Below are 15,723 nucleotides of genomic sequence, written 5' to 3' on the forward strand. Positions count from 1 at the left end.
CAACATCTGGAACAAGCTGGGGTCTGGCAACCAAACATATCCTTCTCCAGATCACCGTGCTGGGCCCTGTGGCCCTCCTGGGCTTGTCCCAGAGGGATGTGATGCAGTCGTCTCATCTTCTCAGTGCCACGGGACTCCCTGGGACTTACCCTGTTCTATACCCCTTTGACCTTCTTGCTGAGGGATTATAGTGGTCCCACCTCTTGGAGCTTTGCAAGTTGATGATGTATCTCAAGTGTTTAGCTAGAATTCATAGTACGCACTCAATATATGGTAGATAAAAATAAGTGTTATAGGGAAACCGAGGCAGTAATGGGCGGCCTCTGCCTAGCCATCATCTTTACCCCCACCATATTATGGTACCTTTTCCTAAAATGATATTTATAGGGATGGCGACTCAGTCTCTTTGGAGTTGCTTTTCTGTGCCTGGCACAACACCATACAGAGCTGGAGTATTATAGGAGATGCAAGATACAAAACTCAGGGCACAGCTTTTGCATGGGACCGAAGTGGGAGTAAGTTGACAACACTCAAATCCCACAGTGTGGGGGCAAGTATGAAGCATGTGGCAGAGCAAAGAGCAAACACACCTGTTGCTGGATGGTCTTAAATTATGGATTTGGAGCATCAACATTGCTCCAGTTATGTTCAGCAGAATTAAAGCGTTTGGTGAAATTTAAGAGATAGTCTACCAAAAAAATACAACTATATGGCTGGAGTTAGGCTACCGTTACATTTGCTCTTGGGAGATGGATGGGTGAATAACCTTGATAAGTTCCCCCAGTAAAGGAATTTGTTTGGGAACTACCAAGCAATACCTTTCTTTATTGTAGGATTTTTTTAGAGCCTTTCACATACTGCTGTCACCGTAAGTCCCCAAGGGAAGGGATGTGATATGTTCCCATACATCTATCACAAAAGCCTTTCAGGGAACAGCAGTAAACACCTGATGCAGTGCAGTGTAGGGGGCCTGTTGTGGGTTAAGTCCCTGAGAAATGGCACTATGAGGGCCTCAATGAGGAAACAAAATCAGAGAATGAGCTTTGATTGCTGTGTGGCATTGAGGTGCAAAGCTTGGCTGGTAGGAGGAGACCTAGGTCTTCTTCCTCCAGACAGCATGTACAAGGTGCTTAGATCTTTGATAAGGGGGTGGTCACTTACTCTGCTCAGCTGAGTCACTTGAGCACTGACTGGGGAAGGACCTGTCTTTCTGGAGGCTGAACAGACGTCCCTGCTGGAGGAGCTTACCCTGGGAAGAATCTTTACAGCCATTTCACCCAGCTTCTGAGAAAACAGGTCTCTTTCCTATTCATCAAATCCCAAAAGGTGTGCGATGACATCGTTTTCTTTTTTTGGTCCAGAGGTCCTCTACATATCCTGATCACACACCTTATTCTGCCAACTTGCCTCCTAGGACTTAAGCCTGCTTGTGAAATCAAATCCACTCTCGAGGATTTCTTGACTTCAAGGAGGATAGAAGGCACAGGCTACCGACCCTTCAGCTGCATGTTGGCACCTTGGTACTGAGCCTGCCCCCTCCTGAGGTGGCCACTTCCCTAAACTCTGATCCTTTAAGAAAACAAGTGTCCTAGTGTTGTATTCCTACCTCTCTCACAAGAGATGGCTCTGGCTAGAATATTTTTTCTTCTTCCGATCTAATCTATAAAAAGATGAGGACCTCTGGATTTGCATAGTCTTAGTCCCTGACAGGTGCTTCATTTGCAGGCACTTCACTAGCCTGGTGATGTTTATAGGGCCAGCTCTGACTGGAGAACAGCTCTGGCTGATCTTATGGTCACTTTACGCACTGGATGAGGCCCAGTCCTTGGGCCTGACTGCATCCTGCAATAAAGCCCCCAAAGGAAAGGAAGGGTGGTTAAAAATAGACCTTATTGTCTGGTTTCGGCTAATAAGACAACCATCCTTATCCCAAGGATGGCTTGTTTGATTTCCAACCTGTAATTGGGGTCAAATGTTGTGTATCCCTTTGGTGTTAGTCATTGTGTTGTCCCGTCTCCTGCAAGTGAGGCAGAGACAGTCTTCTATCAATAGCACACCCTACACGTAGTTATTTCACAAACACCTATTACACTTGGCATTTCTGGCCTGGAAAAAAAGAGACCCGACCAACTTGGAAGATTGGGGTGAGCTGAGCTGACAGCTGCCGCTGTCACTTCCCTGGCCTCCTACTTTCCCATCTATTATAGGACATCCTAGTGTGTCCTGGACTTACAGCTCAAAATTGAGCAAGAAGAGGACAGACAGGTTGAGCTCCTGGATGCTCCCAGGCCCTTTGAATTCCTACATCTCTTGCTTCTTGTGTGGCCACTCTTCAACTAACTCTTCAGGTCAGGACCCTAACACCTGCAGGCACCTGCGTGGGCCTTCATGCTGCCCCAAGGTTCTCAGCACATCACAGTGCTCACTTTTCTGCAGAATCCTTCACCAGCTTCAACAAAACAAAAACACAGGAAAGAGAACTCAGAATTTTATGAAGACAGAAGGTGGCAACTAGAAAAAGTTGGAAACGCTGAAGTTGAAATTCCGGTGTGCTACATACTCAGTGTGTGCAGACTGCACTTAAATGCATATTTCTTTTCTGGTTATGTGAGTAACTTGCATTTGAAAATTTAAGAAGGAGGTAAAACTCACTCAAAATCCCAGGGCCCAGAGATAGCAGCTGGCAATGTGTCTGTGTGTGTCCCTGATAGGAGAAAGATTGTCATCTATTTTTTTTAAATTAATGTCTGCTAATGATGATCTTCATTGGTAGCTCATCCCAGAAAATCATCATTTACATCATCCTACAGAGCAAACCATGACATAATTCAGGAAGTGTCCCTGCATTGGCTGTATTGCCAGTCCTCCTCCAGTCTCCCCGGGGTGGACTCATTCCATGGCAGAGCAATGTTCAGGGAGTACTGGAAGCACAGTTTAGCACTGTGCGCCTTGACATTTCCTGAGCCATCAGATGGCCATCAGGTTCGCAGACCACCACGGTCAGACTTCAGGCCTTGAGACTAGCACATGGGAGCTGCCAAGGAGCAGACACCCCCAGTGTTTGACCACCCCCAACCAATTCTTTCTCCACCAATAGGTGGTGGTGACAGCACAACTTGCAGTCCTCCTTCTCCTGGGGACATGTGAATCTGCTCTTGAGCTTAATAACTGAGCTTTTATCTAATTCTTCACCCAGTCCTTCTCAGGAACCTGAGGGTATCCAGGAGAGTGTAGATGTGACTGGGCCCACTTCTTGGAAGCAGGGTCCTGTTTCTCCTGCTCTCCTAGTGCCAGTGGCCGGACAGCATCACTTGGATCTGAGAAAGCATAGGCCTCAGTGTTTTCTTGTGCAAATATTTTCTGCCAGTCTGTGACTTGTCTTCTTCTCTTAACAGTGTCTTTCACAGAGCAAAAATTTTTAACTTTCATGAAGTCCAACTTAACAATTCTTTCTTTCATGGATGGCACCTTTGGTGTTGTACCTGAAGTACCATCACCAAACCCAAGGTCATCTACATTTTCTTCTACGTTGTCTTCTAGTTTTGCATTTAGATCTATGATCCATTTTGAGTTAATTTTTGCAGAGGGTGTAGAGTTTATGTCTGTGTCACTTTTTGCACATGGATGTCCACTTGTTCCAGCACCATGTGTAGAGAACCTCACTGCTTTCTTGAAGATAAACCCTGTTACCTAGGAATCCGCAGTGGTTAGGGAGTCTCACTAAGAAGTTGCTTCACAATATCTTTTTGAAGGGCGATAATACAGCTTACATTTCTGCTATGGGACCTGAAAATAGATAGGCAAGTTCCTTGTCAAGTGTTCTGTTTTAGTTTGAGCCAATGGATAAGGACATGCACCCCAAAACCTGCTTCTAGATCCAGGCAAGGAAAATGGCATAACCAAAGCTAAGTTTGCCTCTTCGTCATCTCAGACCTTCCAGCTGGGATCACTTGGCATCTGATTGTACAACCTTTGGTTTGTATTCAGTGAGGGTTTTTTTGGAATACATTTACTTCTGTTTTTGAACAGAAGTCTGTTTTTGACTTCTGTCTTTATCTCACCCATAACTTTGCAGCCTTTATTTCTTCAGTCTCTACATTCTTGCCCCTTGTTCCTTACGGAACACAAAGTAAACATGTTTATGTTTGACCCCGTCTTCCATAGCTCATTCATATTGTTCGTTTCCACCTATCTGGTCTGCATAATTACTTCTGATCAGTCTTCTAAAACTGTCTCTCAGTTTAGTAATTCTCTCTTCAGCTATAATTTCTCCGCTAAAAATTCAGCCACTGAATTTTTAATTTCAGTTCTAATACTTTCCATTTCTACAAATTTGGTTTTCTTTTTTGAATCTGTTTGGTCAATCTTTATACTCTCTTATTTTGTCTTCATTTTCGAAGTCTTCTTTAGGTACATATCATTGTTATATATTTCTATAAATCATTTTTATTCAAATTTGTTGAGGTATAATTGACAAATATATATATATATTGAAAGTGTACAACATGTTGATTGATGTACACTGTGAAATGATTACCAAGTTCATTTGAGTCATTCTAATATCTGATGAGTTTATGAATCTATGTCTGCTGGATTTTGAGTCATTGTTAGGATAACCTACCTCTCTCAGGATGCAGAGGAATTCCCTCTTTTGCTTTGTCTTTTTATAGTTTAATTTTTTACATTTTTTACTCTGATCTGTTTGGAACTTATGCTGATGTGGGGTGCGCCTGGATTGGGGCCAGTCTGGGGCTGCCTTCCCCTGGCAGGAAAGCTTTTTAGTTCACACTGTCTGCCGTGGATCTTGCTGCTTGTTCTAATACATGAAACCAGGCCAGTGCCTTGGCGATCCCCTGTGCTACCATCCTCCATCCCACCTGAATACTGCAGTGCTGGGTTCACTTGTTTAATAATTCATCTGTAATGACCAGTTTGTGAAAGAACTACCAAGCCAGCCCAGATGCCAGGTGCGGAGCTGGGTGTGCTTGGGGTCAAGAGAATCATTGTTGATGTAACAGATTCGTGTTGTCTGTGACTGGTCACATGTCTCAGAGGCTATATTTGTGACCCCAGGGTTAGGATTGTGCTTTCCACGCCCCTCCCTTGTCATTGTGTACTCAGCTCCCAGCACAAGGATTCACCCTCTGCAGCTGCTCATAAATAGTTTTTATTGAAGGATAAGAAGACCAGTTCTTGGAGTTATGAGTCAGGAGGAGGAAGTGTTAGTAATGTCAGATTCTATCAGGAAGCTGACAAAGATGAGAGTTGAACTAGACCCTTGGCTTTTTATAATAAAGCATAATTAGTATTAACACCAGGCACAGCGCACCAGCCTGGCCCAGGAGAGGCAAGTGTTAGGGCAGCTGTTGGTACAAACAGGAAGGCATTGGAAGTGTTTCAAAGGCTGAGTTCTCATTTCTGCCACAAAAGCCACTGAGGATGTCTCAGTCATACCTAAAAAAATCAGAGGAATCTGGGGCTACCCAACTGATTAAAATAGCAACATCCCAGGAAGGGTGCTAAAGGCACCCCAGGGTCCTTCTGTGGGTGACCATCAAGAATGGCTTTGGGCCTCCCCTGGAGGCTCAGGCAGTTGAGTGCAGTGCTGTGAAGCTGTCCGCAGTCTCTGTAGCACCGGTTCGATCCCGGCTAGCGAGGGTCCCACATGGCACGGCAGACCTCTCCTGTAGTGCCCGCTGCTCCCCTCAGCAGTGTATTTCGTCAGTCTACTGTTCTGTTCCCTGCTCTCTCTGGTGAGTCCTCTGCGAATCTGGCCTGTACCTCTTTTCTTGTATAAATAAATAAATCTTAAAAAAAAAAAAAAGGCTTTATAAGATCTACTTACTGAGAAGAGAAGGAATCCTACAACTCTCTCTCCCGATAGCTTTCCATTAAATCATCAGCAACTAATAACATATTTAGAGTCCTTTTGCTTTCTTTCCCTTCCTGAAGGCTTGTATGTCTAGTCAACCCAGAGAAAAATATCATGAAAGCAAAAAACCACTCCTCAGCTATAAATAACTTATAACAAGAAGCCCAGCCCAAAGGGTATTAACCATAGCAGGCCCCCTCCATCTCTCTTCTGTCTCTTCCCACTGCCTCCTCCAGTTCTGGTCACCGAAAAGATGACACAATTCTCTTGGGATGTGCTGGGCTGCTCGGCCCAGCCTGCACCCTGACCTGGCTCCTACCTTGGCTCCCTCTGTTTCATTTCCCTCCCGCCTTCTTCCTCTGTAGGCAAGTGCCTTCCATCTAGTGACCAGAAAGCGTGTTCCTGGTATTTCAGAGGCCTGCAGTGGCGCCTGATGCTGAGGTGTCCTCTCCCCATCTGTCTCAGGGGACATTTATAGAACAGCCTTTATAGAAGACACGTCCTCCTTCTATAGGAGGACATTTATAGCAGCTCCCTGCCAGAGCTCACATTTCTTGCCTGCAGAACTGTGGGGACCAAATGTACATGGCTAATGTGCTGACGTCTCTTGCCATCGATATCCTCAGGATGGATGCTCCTTGTACTGCTCCTTGTTGATAGTCTGTCTAACATTTGCCCGCTGCCTCTGTAGGTCTGGATGTTGACTGCCGGAAGTCGGTGCTCTCTGCATTCAGTACAAGAGGGTGCTTACCTGGAGTAGCATTTCTTTCCTCTCCCACCTCCACCCCAGGCACTGCACTCTGTTCCAGATTCACCTGATGGCCAATTGTAATGTTAATTTGGAGGGCCAGGGGAGTGGTGCTTGGTGAGATCGGCAGGGCTGGAGCATTTATTGAGCACTTACCATGAGCCAGGTACTAGGTGAGTGCTCTACTTTGGGTAACTCATTGAACCCCCCACCACCTATTTTGCTTAGGAGGAAATTGAGGCTTTAAAAGTTTAATCTCCAATGTCACTCAGGCCCAGTCCCCTCTTTCTAGAAGAGCATTTCCTGCAGGCTCTGGACTGGAGCGAAGACCTTAGCAGGGAAGAGGAGAGCAGCGAGCAGCAGGACCCAGGAGCACTCATTCACCTTGCCTCCTTTGTCTTCAGTGGCCATCTCAGGAGGATGGCATTTGCCCACTCCTTCCAGGCTAGCCCCGGTCCTGGATTCAGGTACAGCCTGGCTGAGGAGACAGATGAGGACTCCTGAGAGGGGCAGCCCAGGCAGTGACAAGTGATTGCCAGCAGGCTCCTGGTATGGATCTGCAGGGCAGGAGGCAACCCTGTGGCTGGGTGTGGGCAGTGAGGACAGGGGTCTTGCAGGGGTGGGTCTGAAAGGACAGGCTCATCCACAGGGAGGAGAAAAGGGAGAGCTTGCAGGCAGAGAGGGGTGTGAGCATGAGAAGGTGCTGGTCTGCAGGGAAGGGGCTGGCTGGTCAGTGTCAGACATCACAGAGGTGGCCCCTTTAAAGGGAAAAGAGTGACCAGAGAGGGCCTGAGGGCTGCTGTGAGGAACCACAGGGCCTCAGAGAGGGGGGTTGTGCTCAGCTGGTTGGGGGAGGTGTATTGCTAAGCACTGAGGTTGAACTGAAGGCTAGAGGCTTTTCCTTCCGTTTCCCTTCATTGTCCCCTTAGTGAAGGGAGGTGGAATCCTGGGTGACAGAACTGAGTCACATCCTCAGAGAAGTGACTGTCAGCACCCTAGCCCACTTGGGGTTAACGGCAGGCAGGGCAGGGGCCAGGCTGTTGCAGATGACCCCCAGGCATGGCAGTCCCTCTTGGGAGCCTCCCAACCATGATATCTTGTTCCAAAAAAAAATAGTCATGAGAAGAACCCAAAAAATCTTCGTATGCTCCAAACTTTGAGAAACAGGTATAAGCAGGCTGGGGAGGAATGTCGGGCAGGAGGGGGCTGAGACACACAGTTGTGAAGCTAGTGGGTCAACACCCGGCAGAGTTTCCGCCTCCTATACTCTGCATTTAATTTTCCTTTTTACATGTTGAAAAGATAAAATGTGCACAAAATAAAGTCAAACAGCACAAAAGAGGGTAGAGCAAAATGTCTCCCTCTGATCCAGCCCCCTGTCCCCAGGGGTGTATGTGTGTGCAAGTGTGAGGACAAGCATCCCCACCATCGGAAGCTGCCTCACCATCCCCAGGCACTGTTCTTGTTTTCCCCTTTAAAAGCTCACCTGGGAAATAGCACTATGTCTGGGCCCTTTAAGTGAGTTTTTTCCCCTACATTATACCTCTTCAGATCATTTCATTTCAGCAGACAGCACTAAATGTTCACCCCTTCCTGAGACGAATTAAGAACAAATGGCTGTGGTTTTCCATATCAAAACAAACATACACATTAACCATTTCTTAGTACATTAATTTAGAGTCCTTGAATGCAGTGAGGAGTTGGAGGGAGATCTGGGGCTCTCCCCGCCCCCACTGCCAGCCAGGGCGTGGGCTTCAGCCGGTTTCTCTCCTTCCCCTTCCTTCCTGTGGAGGAAACCTGGACTCGTGCTGCCTCAGCAGTTGGCTTCCTCCTGCCCCTACCAGGGCTCTCCCTGCTGGGGTCAGACACATGCCCCAGACCCTTCCCAAGGCAGAGACTGCCTGTGGGGCCGCCCTGGGAGCTGCGTTTTATCAAGGCAAGTCTGGCAGCACTGAGGTTAATCAGGTTCAAGTGCATTTTTCAAACATATGTAAACTGTTAAGTGTAACAGCAAACTGGGGTGGGGAAGGAAACGCCAGGTTCTCTGTATTGCTTTTCTTGTCCTCATGGTTCTCACGCACCTCCGTCTATTCGTGTTCAGCTGGCCATCCCATTAGTTTGATAGAGGAAACTGGGGGAAGAAAGTATAATTTTCTTTTCTTAGAAATCCAGTTCACTGTATTTTTTTTAAAAAAGTGTATGTTGTTGCCTCAGTAGTACCTACATTTACTAGGTGTGCTAAGTGTATAGCTCGGTAACCACCAACCCTTCCTGACATGCTGTAGGGACGTCAGTTATCACCCACCTTTTGTAGGCGGGGGGGGGGCAGCGTAGGCTCAGGTGTGTCTCATCGCAGCTAGATGCCGAGCGGTTGTCTGACTGCGACCAGAATTCTTAGCGCAGTGTGGGTCAGAGTGCGGCTGTCCTCTGCCGGAGACAGACCCAGGAGGTGAGCTTACACGCAAATGCTAGAGATTTGGGGAAGGTGGAGGAAGGCTTTCTTGCAACAGTGGGTCGTGTTGCTGGGTTATTGGAAGGTACTGTTTGCCTAATAAGAATCCTGTTATCTCCATTTTGTTAATGTGTATAATGTAAAGGTGTTTAACTTTTACTTGAAATATGAAACTCAGTCAGCTTTATCTGGAGACTCCCAAATTAAGCTGTGTTGCTGTCTTCTTGGGAGACCTTGTGCAGGCAGAGGACTGCATGAGCTGCTGGATCTCTGGCTTTTACGTGGGGTTTGTAATACAGGCTTAACAGCAACGGGCTGGTTTGTGTCAGACTTGAGACATCCACAGAAAAGCACGAGTGGCTCGTTCCTATGAAAGGACTTGTGTTCGGTATGGAAAATAGCACTTTCAGTTGCTGCTGCACGTTTCATTTTCTTGGTAGAATCCCTTTCTCCATTGAGGCCCCTGGGACAGGCAGACTGGAGGGCTTTGTTGTGGTCCGCGAGTGAGCCCCCCCACCATCCCCTGCTCCAGGTTGTCGGCGCAGCAGACTTCAGACCCTGCCACTCATCTCCTTAAAAGGTGGGATGCAGGCTGGTGGGTTCTGGGCCCCAGAGGGAGTTGGAGGAAACTGTGGTATAGTTGGGAGGCAGGAAATGCTTAGCATCACTCTCCGATTGGGGTTGATTGGGTTAACGCCTTCCGGAATGGCATAAACCAGTTCTGAACTCAATGAACTGCTGATGGAAGCCTGATGAATCGAAAGAAATACAATAAACAGATTCCTTGTCATGTTGTTGGCTTTGGAGCAAATACCTGTTTTCTCCTTGGGATTACATGAACATTTTGCTTTTCTTTGATTTCTGCTTGTTATTTTCAATATTTCTTTCGTTAGAGGAGTTGCTTCAAACAGCTCTGTGGAAGCCCCCGACTCTCCTTTGCAAGGTCTGTGTTTAGAGTTTGGCAGTCTCCCCACATCACCTGTTAGCTGTTAGGACTCTAATTCTACAAACCATGACTTCATCTCCCTAAAGGAAGATAGACACAGTGCCTCAGTACAGCAGATATGGTTTAGTTCAAGATGTTTGAGGGGGAGGGAAGGGTCTCTGAGCCTTTGGTCTGGGTGAAATTGGAAAGTAGACCTGTCAGAGGTATTCACGGTCAGACAGCTGGCCTATAGCTGCAAAGGCTGCCAAATACCACCGTTGTTCAAGGTTGTGGGAATTTTGTCAAGTGGCCTTCAAGCAAATGATGGTGTTGGAAGAGGCTGGGGAACGTTGGGCCCCCAGGCGCCTCTGTGGAGCTTGCTGCTCTGAGGAGAGAATGAGATGGTATGACGGAGCTAGGTCATGCAAATGATGGAGCCAGGACTTGCCACTTGCCGGAGCTGCTTGGGTGTTTTGCAGATTTGATCTTAAAACCAAAATATCTTAAAGCACAAAAAATAGCTCATGAGCTACCCAGTGCTGGTTATCATTCAGCTTGTCTCCTTTGCAGCATTTATAATTGAAACTTTATCATACTGACGGGCCTTGCCAGAACTGACCTCAAGAGTTCTGGGGCCCAAACCAGTCTAGTGTTGACCATTGGCAGCAAAATTATATTGTCCCTGGCAGGGAAGACCTGACTTGAGGTGATCTAGAGCCAGATTAGGAGTCTCATTCTCCTTGCTGCTCTGTCCTAGTTTCCTACTTGTGGTCTCTTAAGGATTTCATTTGCTTTGGTTACAACCCTCAGGGCCATGGCTCCTGAAAACTCCCTCCAAGCAAGGACTCTGATGTTCAGCTTTGCAAACCTTGGAGAACAGGATTTGCCTCTGTAGATCTGGTGCTTTCCGGGTTCTCTTGGAATTCCTTTTATTTCAAACCAGCTAGAGTAGAGGCAGAAAAAGAGAAAAAAATGGCATAAAATATGAAACGGAGGAAACTGATTCAGGGATGCCAAACTGGATCCACCTGGAAGGGACCACAGGGGTGGGAGATGCAGGGCTGTGATGAGGAACATTTCCTACAAGGAAAGCCTCCCTTGTGGGAAGGTATAGGCTCCGTTCAAGTTGAGGCAGAGCTGCAACTGTCTCTGGCTTAGGCCAGGAAGTGGGCCCCTTCGGTGGTAGGGACATGGGGCACAGTGCAGCGAGCAGAGGGAACTGGCCTGTCTTGTCAAGTAGCTAGTATTTTGCACCCCTTTTCTCATCTGAGATAAGCAGGCATACCGCCCAGCCAGGAAAGCCCTGTATGGTTGCTGGTTCTGAAATTGGCCTGAGGATGAAAAGGTGGGTTTACTGAACACTTGGCAAGGCGTGCGTTGGTGCTCTGGGTACCTTTCGCTAGCAGTACAATGCGTCCTCCAGCTTTCTTTGCTATTGTAAATGCCTCAGCCTGCTGCATTCAGGGAGGGGCAGGCGCAGCACACGCTTCTCATTAAAGGTGTGTCTCGAGGTGCCCTGTCTTGTGAGTCCCTTGATGAGGGAGTTACTATGGTAACTATCCATGTGGAAAACATGAAAGAGTAAACAGAAGGGCACACACTTGCTCAACTAGCTGCCCCTTTGCTAGCCCATGTGAGGCAGCTCCCCTCCCCCGCACCTTCCTTCCTAGGGAGTGGTGAGGGTTCTTGCCCTGTGCCCATCAAAGGTGAGCTGGGGTTTGCCAGAAGGAAGGGGTCCTGGACTTTGTGGCTCCTTGGTGAAGAAGGCAGTGAAATCACACCCATGCCCAGCTCTTTGCAAGGAGTTGAAATTTTCCTCATCCCAGCCCGGTGCCTCTCCCCTCGTGGTTCCTTCCAGGTGGACCCGGTTTGGCATCCGTGAATTAGCAGTAAGTGAACACAGCCCTAGACATTTCCCAAGTGGAAATGCTCAGGCCATTGGAAATTTCAGCTCCAAAGTGAGAGTTCAGGAAAAAAAGGTCATGAAAGCCAGGGAGAGTCCTAGAGAACTGATCTCCCGCTTTACTGGCATTACTTGTGAGTCATATCACTGTCTTGTTATGGCCTGTTCTCCACTCAAAATAGGGCCCCCAACACATTCAGTTTGGTGACACTGGAGCGGCAGGCAGAGGCACAGAGCAGGATTTCTGTGATTCGAGCAGATGGGGTAAAAGGAGAGTCCCGGAGCCCTCGGTAGCTTTTGCAGGCTTTTATTGGGATTCGTTCTCTCACGTGTTCTTCTGGTACTTCTCTTCCACTCTTGTTCCGCTGGCGTCCCGGTGACGCCGCCCTTGTAAGCCCAGTCTCAGCCCAGGTGATTCCCATCTACATAGGCCCACGCCCCACTCCAGGTGCCCGCCCTCAGGCATGCATTCAGGACCTCAGGGATCCATCATCCATCCTGATGGCGGGAGGGCAGAAGAGCCTGACACTTTTCCTTACCCTACATACACACTCTCTACTCTTCATGTCTCTGTATCCTCCACCATCATCTTCCCAGCATACAAAGGGTTAAAGCAGCATGGCCCAAAATAAAAAGACCACTTCCCTCCCTCCTGGCCCACCACCAACGGTCACTGTGCCTGCCTGGAGAGCCCGCCCCTCCAGCACTGCGCACAAAAGAGGAAACAGGCTGCCTTCACTTTCCTGAGAAACCATCATTTCAACGATCTCCTTAGCAAAGGGTGGGCTTGGACACCACTGTGGATTCCCCTCCTTTTCCCTCTCTCCTGAGAGCCAGGTCAAGTGTTCTTAGCACATTACAGGGAAAAGGTTGGATTCCACCAGCACTCTGACTCTGCAGATACTGAGCCCTGTGCAGCCTTGTGACCTGGGGAGGAAGGAGAAAAGAAGGTGCAGGCTGGGAAGTCAGTGGCTGCCTGAGCCCCCAGGGGCCAGCCTCCCCTCTCAGGCCCTCCTGCTCGTGGCTCTGGCCTCATGGGCTCCCACCCAGCCACAGCTTACTCTCCCTCCTATGTCATTGCTTGTGTCAACTCAGATACTGGCTTCACCTCTTTGCAGGACGGTCTCTCCAGATGTGTTGTCTCCTGCAGACCAGTTTGGGCTGGTCAGGCAGGCATTTCTGCATTCTTGGCTCCTGGGACCTATGGTTGCTGAGGCCTTTCAAACATTCTTTTCCCTTGAGCAAGATAGGACCATCTCCATGGGGTGCTGGGACACACTGCCATGAGGAACTGTAGGGAAGCTTTGGTGGACTTGCTAGGTGGGCTTCTCCCCCACCTCCTTCTACCTGTGGGAAACAGTCCTGCTGGAGAATTGGGAGAGGATGGGAAATGTGCTGATTATCTCCCTTTTGTTCCCAGAGACTCACTCTAGCAAGTCTCAAATGTAAATCCCAGCAGCCTGGGAGCATGGAGCTGGCAGGGCCTCCTCCTGTCTCTGCAGCTCTTGAGTCATGGGTGATGATTACTGAGTGAACGAGGTGCTGCCTTGCATGGGTTGGCACTTGCTGTTCCAGAGGGACTTATTTTTCTGCTTTGCCCTACATAAGAGTTGACATAAGTGATGAGCAGCTTTCAGCTTCACAGTCAGAACTGTTCTTTGGCAGTGCATTCAGCTGTTAGTACCTCTTAGCAAGGTGTACCCTATAATAGTATACATTTCAAATACATGGCTTACCTAGCTAGAATTTTTCTCTGGTTATTTTATTATGATTTCTTTCAAGTATTGACTTTGCTAAAGACATCTAGTGTTTACACCACAACCTAGAATATTTGAAATTCTTTTGAGTCAGAAAGAGGTCAGGCTGGAGTTGGGCCCAGGCAGGGCTGTGGCATTGCAGAAATGCAAAAGGGGCCTAGAAGATACCTCACAAACAGCATGTGCACCTCATTAAGAAAATGTGGAGACTGTGATGAAGTTACCCAGAGAACTGTATCTCCAGGGCAATTCATAATCTCCCCGTGAACTCCCCCATTTGTGATGCTGTGGAAGGTCTGTCTTGTTCGATGAGACCCTGTCCAGAAGGGCAGGTAAATAAACTCTAACTCACTGCCAACTGCGGGTCAGGCTGATAGCCCTTTTTTTTTTTTTTTTGAAAATTGTCAAATAGTCACAATGCCGACAGGAGGTGCCAGCTGCTCTGGTTTCACCATACTTGCTTTACTCTGTAGACCTTTTCAAAATTATTTGAGAGTAAATTGCAGACATCAAGACTCTTCACCCCTAAATACTTCAGCATGCATCTCTTTAGAACACGGTGTGCCCTACAGAGCCATGATAAAATCACAGCAAGAAAACCCATCACTCCCCAGTGCCTCCTAGCCGGTATGCCGTCACCCTACTCTGTTGTCTCCAAAGTGACTTCTGTAGCTTCTTGTTGATAAGCAGGATCCCAGTGAGGGTTGACACATGATATTAGGTGCTAAATTTAGTCTTTGATTCTGCCACCTTTTTCCTTCATGCTTTTGTGACACCAACTCTTTACTGAGTCCACTGTTACCCTTCTAGTTTTGAATCTGAACATGCAGGTGTTCAACAGGAAGTTCATCGACAAAGATTGACCAGTCCCCCCAGTGTACTGCCTCCCCTCAAGCCTCTAAACCATGCATGATGGTCTGCTGAGGAGGCCCAGCCCACTCGGCCACACCACTGACTCTGTGGGGTAGGCCCTGCTGACACCTGGAGTAGTGTCTGCAGGCAGTCTTCTCTGGGAAATGGGTTTAAATCACAGCACCACCATCTCTTACCACGTGCCTTCAGCAGGCCCCCTTTTCTCTCTAAGCCTCAGTTTCTTTATCTCCAAAATGAAGGGGTTGGGCCAGGGACCACCTGGTACCACTCAGCTTTGTCATTCAATGCCTCTGTGACTTGTCGACCTGTGGCCTTGCTGGGCAGAGTGGCTGCAGACTCTTGGTTCAGGGAAGCTACTGCCAGAGTCCATCCCTGGCACCATGAACAGGGTTACCGGGGAGGGTACATTTGATCCTCTGATGCTCCAGCCTGACGCTCTGCTCTTCCTCTCTGCTCCCCACAGCGGAGATTTTGGAACTGGCTGGTAACGCAGCAAGAGACAACAAGAAGGGCCGGGTCACACCTCGGCACATCCTGCTGGCTGTGGCCAATGATGAAGAGTTAAATCAGGTATGCGGCACCGACCCCTGCCTATCCAGAGAGAGGCTGGGTGGCTATCAAGGTGGATTGCATTTTGAACTATTGGCAGCTTTCCTGCCTCCCCATAACAGTTTTTCCTCAAGGCTTTATGGGGATGGAGGGAGCTGGGATGAAACAGGCATTTGGCCCTTCCACCTGAGTGAGGGACCCTGCGGACTTGCTCCCCGTGTACACCCTTGGTCCTGTTAGCACCCCTGTAGATGTGGTGGAGGAAGGACCTGTATCTACTCAGAGCAAGGCGTCAGTGCCAGGACGGTCTGGCTCACCATCTACTACTTTGGTTTTCCTGCAAGCTGCTCAAAGGAGTCACCATAGCCAGTGGGGGAGTGTTGCCAAACATCCATCCTGAGTTGCTAGCGAAGAAACGAGGATCCAAAGGGAAGTTGGAAGCCATCATCACACCACCCCCAGCCAAAAAGGCCAAGTCTCCATCCCAGAAGAAGCCCGTGTCTAAGAAAGCAGGAGGCAAAAAAGGGGCCAGGAAATCCAAGGTACGTGATTTGGCAGGGGTGGGTACAGGTAGGTGGCTCATGAAGGGGTCCCCATCCTGCTGGCCACGCCTCTCATTGATGGATAGGAGCCTGTGGAAGGAG

The 15,723-nt window shown here is 48.4% G+C and overlaps 1 protein-coding gene across 5 annotated transcripts in view; it reads left to right on the forward strand.

Annotated features, from left to right (window-relative positions):
- Positions 1-15,723, forward strand: part of LOC119243452 (core histone macro-H2A.1) — a 78,383-nt gene that overhangs the window by 13,207 nt on the left and 49,453 nt on the right. For all 5 annotated transcript variants that reach the window (XM_037509271.2, XM_037509270.2, XM_037509273.2 and 2 more), the window contains exons 3-4: positions 14,994-15,100; positions 15,424-15,621. In XM_037509271.2, coding sequence (XP_037365168.1) covers positions 14,994-15,100; positions 15,424-15,621 — 305 coding nt within the window. The remainder of the gene's footprint in view (positions 1-14,993; positions 15,101-15,423; positions 15,622-15,723) is intronic.

This window comes from Talpa occidentalis, unplaced genomic scaffold, assembly GCF_014898055.3.
Source record: "Talpa occidentalis isolate TD23 unplaced genomic scaffold, MPIMG_talOcc4v2.1 talOcc4.13, whole genome shotgun sequence".
Lineage (NCBI taxonomy): Eukaryota > Metazoa > Chordata > Mammalia > Eulipotyphla > Talpidae > Talpa > Talpa occidentalis.